Below are 12,420 nucleotides of genomic sequence, written 5' to 3' on the forward strand. Positions count from 1 at the left end.
CAGAGCTTGCAGTGAGCTGAGGTCACGCCACTGCACTCCAGCCTGGGTGACAGAGCGAGACTCTGTCTCAAAAAAAAAAAAAAAAAAAACTATCTGAAGAGCAACTGTAGAGAGTTAAGCTGGGATAGGATGATCATTCAGTCAAAGCATACTTGCTGAGCACTGATATGCCAGGTACTTCCCAGGGACCCAGGAATCAGGAATGGAGAAAACAAACAAAAATCCTGGTCTTCACGGAGTTTACACTCTGATGAGAGAAAACAGATAGTAAACAAGTACACTACATACTATATGCTAAGGAGGAAAAAGACATGAGAGGTTCCAGGCTGAGGAGATGTGCTAGGGACAAGGGGAAGCGGTTGTCTATTTATTCAGGGTAGGTTAAGGAAGGCTTTATTGATAAGATGACATCTGAACAGAGACCTGAAGGAGGTGAGCAATTTGGTTGTATAGACTACCAGGAGAACAATACTGCAGCCAGATAAAATGCACGTGCAAAGGCCCTGGGGCAAGGGCCTGCTTAGTGTCCTGCAGGAGCTGGCATAGAGGCCAATGTTAACAGTCTATGAAACAGTCAGAAACAGGGAGCCAGTTCATATAAGGTGACTGTAACAACATTGTCTTTTACCCTTGAGATAGGAAGGTTTGAGAGGTTTTGTGCAGAAGAGGAATGTAATCTGGCTTCTCTTTAAAAACGATCCCTCTAGATGTGCTGAAAATTGACTAGGGCCCGGGGGATGAACCAGTTGGGAGGTTATGGCTAATAATCTGGACTACAGTGGCTCAGACCAAGTGATAGTAAAAGTGGTCAGAACCTACACAGAACTTAAAACAAATTTACAAGAAAAAGGAAAGAGAAAAGGCCAAAGACACAAATTAGGAAGTAGTGTAAAGATGTATTCAAAGCCATGAGACAGACAGAATGAGATCAGCAGAAGTTGACAGAGAGGAGGTCTGACGACTGAGAACTGGGCCACTCTAATGTTAATAGGTGGGGAGAGGAAGAGAACCAAAGGGGACTGAAGATGAATGGCTGGTGTCGTCACAGTGTAGTCACTGGAGATGAAAGGCCAGTGCAGATTTGTTGTGAAGAGACTCCTTTGACTGCAGCATGTAAAATGGATTGAGCAGGGGCATGAGTTGACATAGGAAGACCAGGGTAGGAAGCTGCAAAAATGACTTCACAAAGGCCTGAGATCTGGGCCTCTTGAAGGATTTCTGCCTGAGAGGCTGTCCATCTCTCAGATAGAATTCAAAAATGCCCGTAAGAACAGCAAAGGCAGGCTTTTCAAATATTAGGATACATCCAGGAGAAACCTGGGGACTCCAGGAGCACCCTCCTCTCACGGGAAGATGCTGCACTGCCTTATGTTTTGCATGAACACAACCTTCAGATTCCTATCCTTTGCAATTTAATAAATGTCACTTCTTTCAACTGGGTCTCTATCAATCACAGTGTGTGTGCGTGTGCGTGGCTGTGTGTGTCACACACAGAGAGAGAGAGACAGAGAGAGGAGAGTCTTGCTCTGTTGCCCAGCCGGAGTACAGTGGTGCAACCACAGTTTCTGGGCTCAAGCAATCCTCCCACTTCAGCCTCCCGAGTAAATGGGGCTACAAATGCATGCCACTCTACCAAGCTAGTTTTTTTATTTTATTGTAGAGATAGAGTCTCATTATGTTGTACAGGCTGGTCTTGAACTACTGGGCTCAAGCAGTCCTCCCAGGTTGGCCTCCCAAAGTGCTGGAATTACAGGCATAAGCCACCATACCTGGCCCTTGTGATGTTTTGATAGTTATGCAGAAATTAAACCGCAGTGGTCCAGGTGAGTAAGGATGGTAAGGAGGATGTGGGTGACAGAAAAAAGGTCATAAGAAAGAGGATAAATTAAAGAAATACTTGAGGAGTAAAACTGTCAGGGCTTGTGAATGGACTGGGATATAGAAAAGAGGATAGAGGCATCTTGGATGCCTCCTAGGTTTCTGACATGCAACACTGAATGGGTGGTGCCACCGTTCAATTAGGGAATATTGGACGAGGACCCAGGCAGGAGACTATAAATTCAGTCTTACATGTGTTGAGACATTGAGAAGGCAGCTAGGGCTGGAACTCAGAAGGCAGAGAGAACTGAAGAGATCAGTTTAGAAGTCATCTGCCAGTAAGATGAAACTGATGACATATATTGAAAGGACTGGTAGCAGAGATTAAAAAGAGAACATGGCCTAAGAATGAGTGTTTTAGATATGGACTGTTTATTAGCCATAAGACTAAGATGTGCCTGCAAAGCAGGCTGAGAAAGAGTAGCTAAAGAGGTAAGAGGAAACCTAGCAAAGTGCACCGTGACAGAAGCCAACAAAGCTTGTATTTCAAGGAGGAGGGAGCAGCCATGTTAATGCTGATGGGAGTTGGTATCTGTTAGAATCTGCGTTTAGCTTATTCTTTGTCTTTGTCTTGCCCGCAGATCTGCTGGTCCTGATGATTTCTACCAAAGCATTCTGTGAATATAATTCAAAAAGCCTTCACATAATTTTATCATTTGTCAACACCATTCTAATAAGCTAGTCAAAAACTTTCTAATATTAAGACAGCAGGGCTGTTAAATTCATTTTGGATAAAACTACACTTCTGGCATTGCAGTGATTTTGGAAAGAACACAGAACTAGAGTCTCTCATCTAATCCTAGTTTTACCTTTCTCTAGATCATGGGCAGGACTCATGCCTTTCTGAGTTTTGGTTTTTGTTCAATGCTGGGGGTAGGGGAGTGGGGTGGGAGGAGAAATGTATGCAGTGAGCAGGTGGGAAACAATAAACTTCCCATCTCTGTAAGATCCTAGAGTTTACAATTAATTTTGTAGGAATACCAGGGGAAATGTGTGTATTTAAAGCAAACATTTTCAAAAGTGGCCTCTATAGGGCCCTAAGACAAATTACTACTTCAAACTATTTAGTTGGTTTGGCGATTTCTCAGGCCAACCAGATACTCTGACACGTATGAAGTGTCAGAGGATATTGAACATGCAATTTATTGTTTTTCTAATGAACAGTGAGATACTAGACAATAGTTCATTTCTCAAAAATGTTCACATTTTCTTATGAATTTAATATTGTCATGAAAAACTCTTTCTTGTCCACCTAAAAACAGTTAACTTTAAATGGTAATCAAACTGTTAATATAAAAAAGAGTACTGCTGATTCCTCAGCACTTATGATGGAACTCAAGAGATACTCATTGAGTGAATGAATGCTAGGCTTAGAAATTCCACTGAAAAATGACATCTGAACAGCCAAGTCACCATATTCTCTCTAGTTCCAATATTTATGTCTCGCATAAACTATTTCCAGGGCTTACAGTTACAAAGATAAAATCCTATTCAAAGCAGAACACACATAAAAACCGTACAGATGCAAAGTTTGAAAGACTTGTTATCTGCTTCAACATAATAAAGACAGACTGCACTAAGTATCTTGTAGTGTACCAATATTTTTCTTTGCCCAATAAAGTATTTGCTTTCTCAATGTCCAATCCTCAAGAGACTTCTCAAAGGTTACTCCTTGTGCCTTAAGAGATTATCATGACCTCCTTCTGGACGTTTTGTTCACTATTTCAGGATATTATTGACTGGTTTTACAGAGTAAAAAAAGTATGCAGCAAATAAAAAAGCTCACGAAAGTTTTATAAAATGAAACCAAAATTAAGAGGCATGGGGACCATTTCACTTTGTTTACAAATCAAACTTGTCTCTGTAACTCCCTTTCAACTCTGCCATGGTCTAACCAAACTAAGTCCCTACTGCCTCTCAGTCTTCTCATTGTTTTATGCCATGCCTTTTTGTTCTGCAGTCCCAGTGTGTGTACTGCCCTTGCATAGACATTTTTTCCCACCAAATCCCAATGGCCAAATCCCAACCGTCTTTAAAGCCTCAAACATCATTATACCCATGAAGCTTTCTTTGAACTCCACAGATAGAAGAAACCTCGTATTTTCCTAAACTGCACAAGTGCAGCAATTTACCTAGGCTTCTTTATAATAGTTAACATGTTCTACCTTGCATTTAGTTATAGTAACTTATGCTTTCTATGGTTCCAGGTTTATACATGTGTATCTATTTACATGTATAAACACATGATATATAGAGAGTATAGTCTTTATTTTGTGGTTATTTATTTAAGCTTTAATCTCTAATAATTTTTAAGCTCCTTGTAAACAGACTTGGTGTCAATTTATCTTTGCTCCTTCCATGAGGCCTAGCTCAATATTTTGCAGAGTAGGCGGTCAGTAAATAAAGGAGTATAAAATGAGCTCTCATTGCATATGTGCTTTGTATACAATTTGCACAATGAAATGAACAAAGCCATATGATAAGCTAAAGTCACTAAGAGTAAGAAATCAATCACATAGATATATATTTGACCCCTCTAATCTTCACTCTGTTTTACAGCAATCTTATTGGAGGAAGTGATTTAACAAACTCACAGTTAAGTGTCCTTCATGATGATCTGGGAAATGAATGAATAAGTACTCTGTGGCTACCAGTTGCATTATGGAGTCACCTAGGAATTCCATTCTCTGATTGTGGCCTCTGGAAAAAGAAATATCAAAGTAAAGAAATCAATAACCATTTATGGATTTCAAAAAAAACACCCAGAATTTTTAAAAAGGCATGACTTAAAAAGACAATGTGTTCATTTTGTTTTAAAGCACAAAACCAAATACAATTCCCTAAGGCCCCTCGATTGAGAAGAGATCTGAGTTAATATAGGTTGAGTTTTAAAGAAGAATAAAGTGAATATTATCTAAGCATTAAACGATTGCCAAAATCAAGACTGGTAAACACTGCCTGGTCAGAAGCTGAAGAGCATAAATTGAAAAATCAAGCATAATACAAACAACAGTCTTGAAAGAAAGCAAACAGGTCCAAGAATTTTCTTTGCTAAACTTATTGAAATATATACTCTGGCCGGGTGCAGTGGCTCATGGCTCTAATCCCAGTGCTTTGTGAGGCTGAGGCAGGTGGGTCACTTGAGCCCAGGAGTTTGAGATCAGCCTGGCAACATGAAGAAACCCCATCTCTACAAAAAAAAAAAAAAAAAAATACATACATACATACATATATATATATAAATTAACCATATATATATATAAATTAGCCATATATATATAAAAATTAGCCGTGTGTGTGTGTGTGTGTGTGTGTGTGTATATATATATGAATTAGCCAGGCATGGTAGCACACAGCTACAGTCATAGGGGACACAGCTATAGTCCCCAGCTACTCAGGAAGCTGAGGCAGGAAGAGTGCTTGAGCCCAGGAGGTCAAGGGCTGCAGTGAGCCGTAATCATGCCACTGCATTCCAGCCTTGGCAACAGAATGAGATCTGTCAGAAAAAAAAGAAAAAGAAAAAGAAAAATAACATACTCCATTATTCAAAGCTGGAATCCAAATTTAAAAACAAAAAAACTATGATAATCTTTCATCTTTATAGTTTAAAGAGAGTTGGGAATATTTGGTTTGGAAGAGGGGAGTAACAAAATGAACAAAAAACAACCCCAAAGAAGTAAAATTTTGCTTATTTTCTTAATTGTTTCACTAGCTCACCTTCAAATCATTCATCTACAGCAGGGGTCAGAGAGCCACATCCAGCCCACGGACTGTTTCTAAGGATAAAGTTTTACTGGAACACAGCCATGTTCACTCATTTCCATTTCATCAGTGGCTGCTTTGATGCTACTACGGCAGAGTCGAATCACTGCACACAGGCCACATGGCTCACAAAACCTAAAATATTTAGTATCTGTCCCTGCTGGGAAAAAGTTTATACTTTCTTCACACTTCTCTTGCAACTTCACAGGGAAACCAAGATGCATGACAATGGAACCAACAACACTGGATTGGAGCATAACCCCGGGTCCACACTGGGGTCTGTCTGCTCACCCATCTCGCAGTGTGACTTTCCTGGAAATATATTTGAAATCCCAATTCCTTCGAAGGGCATGCTCCAAAGGTCTGGGACTGCCTCGTCTAAATGGTCACATTGGGACAACATGAGAACTTTTCACTCACAGGGTCAGATGGTTAAATCCCACAGTTCTCAATGTGAATGCCCTTGCCAGAAGTCGAACATGAGTAAAAATTACTCCAATTGCTTCTTCAAACTCAGTAAGTTTTTGTAGAACTGGAGAAGTTTCAATAAGTTGTCTATCAGTATTTGGCTCTTGTAGCTACAGGAAAATAGAAATAAATAAAAATCATTTTTTTCACTTTTGGTTATAAGTGTAATGATCAATTCTAGGATAGTGTTTTGTAAAATTCCTTCTCCCATAAGCAAAAATTTCTGAAATGCCAATAAAGCACGGAAGTTCCTTTCTCATCTCTTTGAATGGCAAACAAATCTAATATTTAAAGAAGGTTCAAATAATATTTTCCAATCTTCTATCAAATTTCAAGGCCAAGTACTGTACACAGATAGTTCAGAATCCAAGTATTATACTAACTCTCCAAGGAGATGCAAGCTGAAGAACAGCTGGTAGAGAATATATATATCTAGTAAAACAATGGTTCTCAAACTCTAGCATGCATGTTAAATGCAGTCAGCTGGGCCCTGTCCCCAAGGTTACTGATTTTCTATGTCTGGAATCAAGACTGGGAATCCACCTTCCTGACATGTTCCCAGGTGATGCAGATGCTGCTGGTCTGGGTCTGTCCTTCAAAAACTACTGTATTAAAGTAATTTGACTACTGTGTTTTCTAGGGACCAACCTATTTTGGCAATGAGAATCATTAAAACAGAATTCAATGTACATTGGAGATTGTTATACCACTAGACAGGTGGTGCTCCAACAATGAGCCTTTAACAACTGGCAGAGAGCAAATATGAAAAGTGTGATTAAAATGAACATTTGCAACAACTTTGGGCACTCATGTATTAGTAAAACATTTTTAAAGTAAGCTGAATTAATGTCATTTCTTACTGTAAAGCCTCTTATGAGAGTTCAACCACTACTGATTATTCTTATATTTATTTTATATACATATATAAAAATATGTATATGAGGATACATATGCTTGTTTACATATATGCATATATCCCAAAGTAAGACGAAATAAAAGCAAAGAATAGTAAGAATTCTTAAACCATCCGGGGAAATAGGTGTCATCACCATAAGTAGGGCTTTTAAATTCCAAAATCTTGATTGAAAAGCTATCACATTGTACTCATTTTTAAATTTATAGTAGGTTTTACACACTCTGAATTGAAGCTTTAAATTTCTAAGATCCAGATCAGATTATACTTTAACAATGTTAATTTAGTATTTGTTCTACTTTTTTAGTATCCTCAGATTTGCTTCCATACTATTAACACTTTCCCTGCAATAGCAAGTGTGTAGATACACTGGAGTCAACATTTTACACTTTGAATATCACCTTTTGGTGGTGGTGGGGCATCCATAACTACACAGTAGCTCTTCCTTCCTCGTTGAGGGAGGATGACTCCCAGTGCTCCCCCTACCCCTTTCCAGACCACATAAACACAATGCATGGGTTCATTCTACTATTGTTCCAAAGTTTCCCAGGTCTGACACCTCAGTTTAAAGGCATAATGCCACTGAAGAGAATCAAAAGATAAAAGTGGGAGAGGAAAAAAAGGCAAAGGAAAGTAACATGAATAGTTGGAGTCATAAAGCTCACTGCAGACAGGGAGGTCATACTTACTTGGAGTGGGTGGAGAGGATAATTGAGCCAGACTTCGCGCAGGTCCTGGAAAATGGAGTGATGCCTTTAATGCTCAAGGGAGCCATTTAACGTACTCTAGAGTACTAAATAAAATGTCTTTATTTGAAATACTGAACTATTTCAGAAGCTGACTCCACTTATGGCAAATTCAGTAGTGCTGGCAAACTAATTTTTTTAAAGTGTATTCACCACTCAAACTGCCTGTAGTGGCTCTAATTAGCCTATTAAGCTAGGGGGAAAAAGAGCCACCTCTAGTCCCACAAGTCAGACACCTTTTAAAACTAAGTTACACATTTGCTTAACCTAATACACTGCACTAAGCTGCTCTTTTAATCATATTTTTTTCTTACCATTATCCAGAAATGTGCATCAGCTGTGCCTTTTGTAATTAAAAATAATTTCAAATGTCCTTTATTTTAGGCACTAATTCATTATCATCTGAGCTATTTTAAGATGGAGTGGAAAAGGCCCCACATCATCTTCATAAGATCTTACGTTTATGAGATCATGCTTTTACAGTGGGTCACTACAAATCCTCACTTGATCTACTGGAATGAGTGAATTTTATGGAAACGCCTAGTACATTACTTTATCCACTGAGTTAAATCTAGAGGCAGTTATAAGGAGACCTTCCTCAGGATTAAAGTGCTTTTCCTTTAGTTTCAGACTCTAGGGAGTCTCTGACTGAATTTACTTGCCGACCTTGATGTTAGATTTCTGAAATAAATAACAAAAAAATTCTTTAAGAGGAAACTTGTTTTTTTATTTTTATTTTTTGGAGGGGAAGAAGTATAGGAAAATTTAGTACCACTTGTAACACACAGGGTGATAAAGTAAAATACCTAGTATTTCTTGTACTACTGATATCTTAATAAAATACACTCAGGGTTTTTTAAATAATATTTTTTAAAAGCACTTAAACATCAAACTTTCTTTGGGGCACTTTAAAGGACTTCTCTTAACCAATTCAGAAATCTTTCCTTTGAAATCTCTGTAGTGCAAATTATATTGATTGTTCTTACCTTCTTACAACTTTCTCTCAATACTTTTTTTCTTCCTCCTTTTACCCTAAGTGGACATTTATCAAACTTCAGCCCCTTGCCTGACCTATTCATTACCATTTCCACTGGAGAATTCCACTATTTTCAATGCTTTACTACTTCAGTTTGGATTACTCATTCATTTCTGCTGCAGCACTGACGTCTTACCTAAGCTCCCAGTCCATAACTCTAAATATCACATGGGCACCTATTACCCCATATGGAACATGACCAAATGATAACTTTTCACCTTTCCCCTTAAACTAGAGCAGCTGTTACAGAAGATGGCAGGCTCAGGAGTCAGGCTGCCTGGATTCAATCCTGATTCCATCTTGGCAAATCACTTAACCTAAGCTTCCATGTCCTCAAGCTTAAGACAAAGATAATTGTAGGACCTACTCGAGCTGTTCTCTGACGAACACCCTGAGCAATGCACTCAAAGTATTAAACCCAGAGCTGGCCCACAGAAAATACTACTGTTAATAATGATGACAACAACAACAATGATAAACAGCTATCTCTTCCAACCAACCCCAGTCTCCAAGGCTCAAAATTCCCAGGGATCTTGATTCACCTTTCTTCTATCGCCTTCATGTCTTATACTCAAACAAGACTTTGATTTCTCCTTTCATGTCTGCTGCCACCCATCTTGGTGTAATCGCATAACACCCCATGACCAGACTAATGCACCTGTCCATTTCCTCTCTTCTACCCCGTAGACACTGAGATAGGGTTCTGCTGCACCTTGGTGTCAGTGGAAATATATTGAAAAGATCTAGACTGGAACCCCAGTGCTACCATTTATTAGCTCAAGGACCTTAGGCAAGGTCTCTACCTTTAGCTGGCTCTTCTGGAAAATATTCTGATCAGGTCATTTGTTCATGCAACATGTTTTTACTGAATATCTAGCCCTGTCCTAAAGGGGCCTACTGAGAAAGAATGAAGGTAAATAAGTGCAATTTAATACATTGCAAGTCTCATAATAATGAGATAAAAACATGTAAGTGCTAGGAAAACTGCCTGTAGGTGTCAGATAAAACTTCAAAGAGGAGATGACTCTTCAGATGTGTCCTGAGAATATGAAGATTTTGGCCAATCAGTAGAGTGAGAATCAAAAACGGGGCACCAGAAACATACAAATAAGAAGTCTTAAAGTACACAGGCACGAAAAGGTGATTCCTAGTGAATGACACAAAGAGGGATTTAAAAAACAGCTGAGAGTCAGATTATGAAAATTATTAAATGCTATGTTATGTAGTATATAGAGCTTGGGAAGCTGTAATCAAAGATTTTAAGCAAGAAAGGCCATAACCAAATCTGCACATTGAAAAGAAGACAACACTAAATGTGGTATGAATGATGGACTGGAGCAGTGGGAGATAACAGCTGGTTAAAGAGTTCAAGTGAGAAATGAGGAGGACAAAAATGAAAGCAGTAGGGTAGCAATTCAAGAAATATTAGGGTCACAATTGATAGAATCTTACAATTGATCACATAAGAGGAGAAGAAAGCTTAGGGACAAAAATAAATCCTAAGGTTTCTGGTTTAGAAGATAAAAATAAGGAAGGAGGAACATGTTTGGGGGTTAAAAGTGATGGGTTCAATATTACACATGTTGAAATGAGGTATCTGTGGAACACCGATGAGAAGGTGCCCAGGGGCAACTTGAAAAGACACTTTTTCCTATTTCTGGAGCTCCAGAGAAAAGGCCTGAGTCAGAGGTACTGGTACAGATGTGTAAAGAAAAAAGGTGTGGAAAGCAGGGCACAGGAAAAATCACATTAACACCACTCTATCTTTCTAAGCGGGCTATTAACATAATCAAAATGAAACAATGGATCTGAATGTACTGGGTCAAACATGAAGAGTTACACAAAGACCAAAATACAAAACCAGCAACACTGGGGCTGAAAGAGTAAAACTCAGTTCAGGGTGAAAAAGAAAAAACTAGCCCTGCTGTTTACAAGGCTGAGCAGACAGACATAGATAAAGCCAGCAGCAAAGTGAACAGGAAACAATGTTTCCCTCAAGGTCTTGCAGCTGCTGAAAAATGCCATTATGACCCTCTGACTAAGGATCACTGCAGACACTCAATCTCCAAGCTGCCCTTGCCTTGTGACAGCACCCAATCCCAGAGTGATCTCTTGCTGCTCCTAAACTGGCCACAGCCAAGAACCTCCTGAGAATTATTCAGCACTAGCCCAGGCCTCACAAAGGATGTCTCTCTCTCCACCCCTACAACACAGCCAATCCACCTGACTTTGTTGCCTACAGGTTTGTCCCTGGCTGTCTTTGGCTGATTAGGCTTTCATGACGCCTTATTCAAAAAAGAAGTACATTGGTTCACTAACATCTCTCACATGCTACAACTAATAGGTGGAAACCAAAATGGAGATGTCAAATGAGTTAGTGTCCAAGTTTGTGTACTTCAAAATGCTAGAGGAAAACCCATACATTTTGAGCCTTGTACAGTTTCACAAAAGACATACTAAAACAAATTCTGAATCTCAACCACCCCATTTGTAAGATAATATTCAGACTCTGCTTTTAATCCAGTCATTTACTCACTTCACTCTTCTAACAAATATGTATTAAACGCTGCACATGCCAGCATTGCACTAGGTACTGGAAACACAAGATAAGCTCACTAAGTAGACAACTGGGAGAGAGGCAGTTTAAAGAGAAAAGAATCTAAACACTGACTGATGCAATTAAAGACGACAAGTAGAAAACTGCAGCAAAACAGAACAACAGAACACAGTGGACTGGGGATGTAGGTAAGATGGGAGAAGGGGACAGGGAAGAGGTCAGGGTGGGGGAGGGAGTCTAAAGGGTCTGGGGGACACAGAGGCAAGATGGCAGGAAGGAAAAAGAGCAAAGAGGTTGCTGAAATGACCCACAAAAGGTGAAGGCCAGAACAAAGAAAATTTAAGATTTGAGAAAAGGTCTTAAAACACAAACCATCTGGTACAGATGCAAATCAAGATGCACATGTGTTTAGATGTACAGGACAAAAATAGGGGACACAGAACATCTCTAGATAATCTTCCCATAAGGAGGAAATTCACACATAAAAATCATCACATATCTCTAGAAAAACAAATACAAAAATCAAATTCTCAGATGTGAACATTGTCCAGGTCATATTTTCCAAAACTATTGCTCCTTTTTTAAAAAAACTACCCAAAGTAATACAGTAATAACGTCTGACAGCCATTTAAGCTGAAGGTTTCACAGAGGCTTAAAACTGGCTTCCCGTGTTCTTTATTGCTCCACAAGGGCTATTTCATTCAATTATAATGACATTTCAATTTGGAATACAGAGTTGCTTCTCCCTTTAAATGTTAAATTGACTTGTTTTGGTGCAGAAAGCATCCAGAGTGCTCTATTATATGCAGGATTAAAAAGGTATCTCTGGCAATATTAATAGCTTAATATTTAAGTTAACAACAGAAACTATTTTAGAATCTATCATTTTTTCTTAAACTATAATTTGCTTTTTAAAAAAGTACTTTCATATTTGTGACAAACCCACAGCCAATATCATACTGAATGGGCAAAAACTGGAAAAATTCCCCTTGAAAACTGGCATAAGACAGGGATGTCCTCTCTCACCACTCCTATTCAACATAGTGTTGGAAGTTCTGGC

The 12,420-nt window shown here is 38.9% G+C and overlaps 1 protein-coding gene across 1 annotated transcript in view; it reads right to left on the minus strand.

Annotated features, from left to right (window-relative positions):
- Positions 1 to 12,420, minus strand: part of DROSHA (drosha, ribonuclease type III) — a 154,771-nt gene that overhangs the window by 17,752 nt on the left and 124,599 nt on the right. Inside the window, exons 25-29 of the mRNA XM_011980812.1 lie at positions 10,781 to 10,804; positions 8,554 to 8,588; positions 7,711 to 7,755; positions 6,061 to 6,218; positions 4,473 to 4,578 (exon numbers count right to left, since the gene is read on the minus strand). Coding sequence (XP_011836202.1) covers positions 4,473 to 4,578; positions 6,061 to 6,218; positions 7,711 to 7,755; positions 8,554 to 8,588; positions 10,781 to 10,804 — 368 coding nt within the window. The remainder of the gene's footprint in view (positions 1 to 4,472; positions 4,579 to 6,060; positions 6,219 to 7,710; positions 7,756 to 8,553; positions 8,589 to 10,780; positions 10,805 to 12,420) is intronic.

Source organism: Mandrillus leucophaeus, unplaced genomic scaffold (genome assembly GCF_000951045.1).
Source record: "Mandrillus leucophaeus isolate KB7577 unplaced genomic scaffold, Mleu.le_1.0 Scaffold218, whole genome shotgun sequence".
NCBI lineage: Eukaryota > Metazoa > Chordata > Mammalia > Primates > Cercopithecidae > Mandrillus > Mandrillus leucophaeus.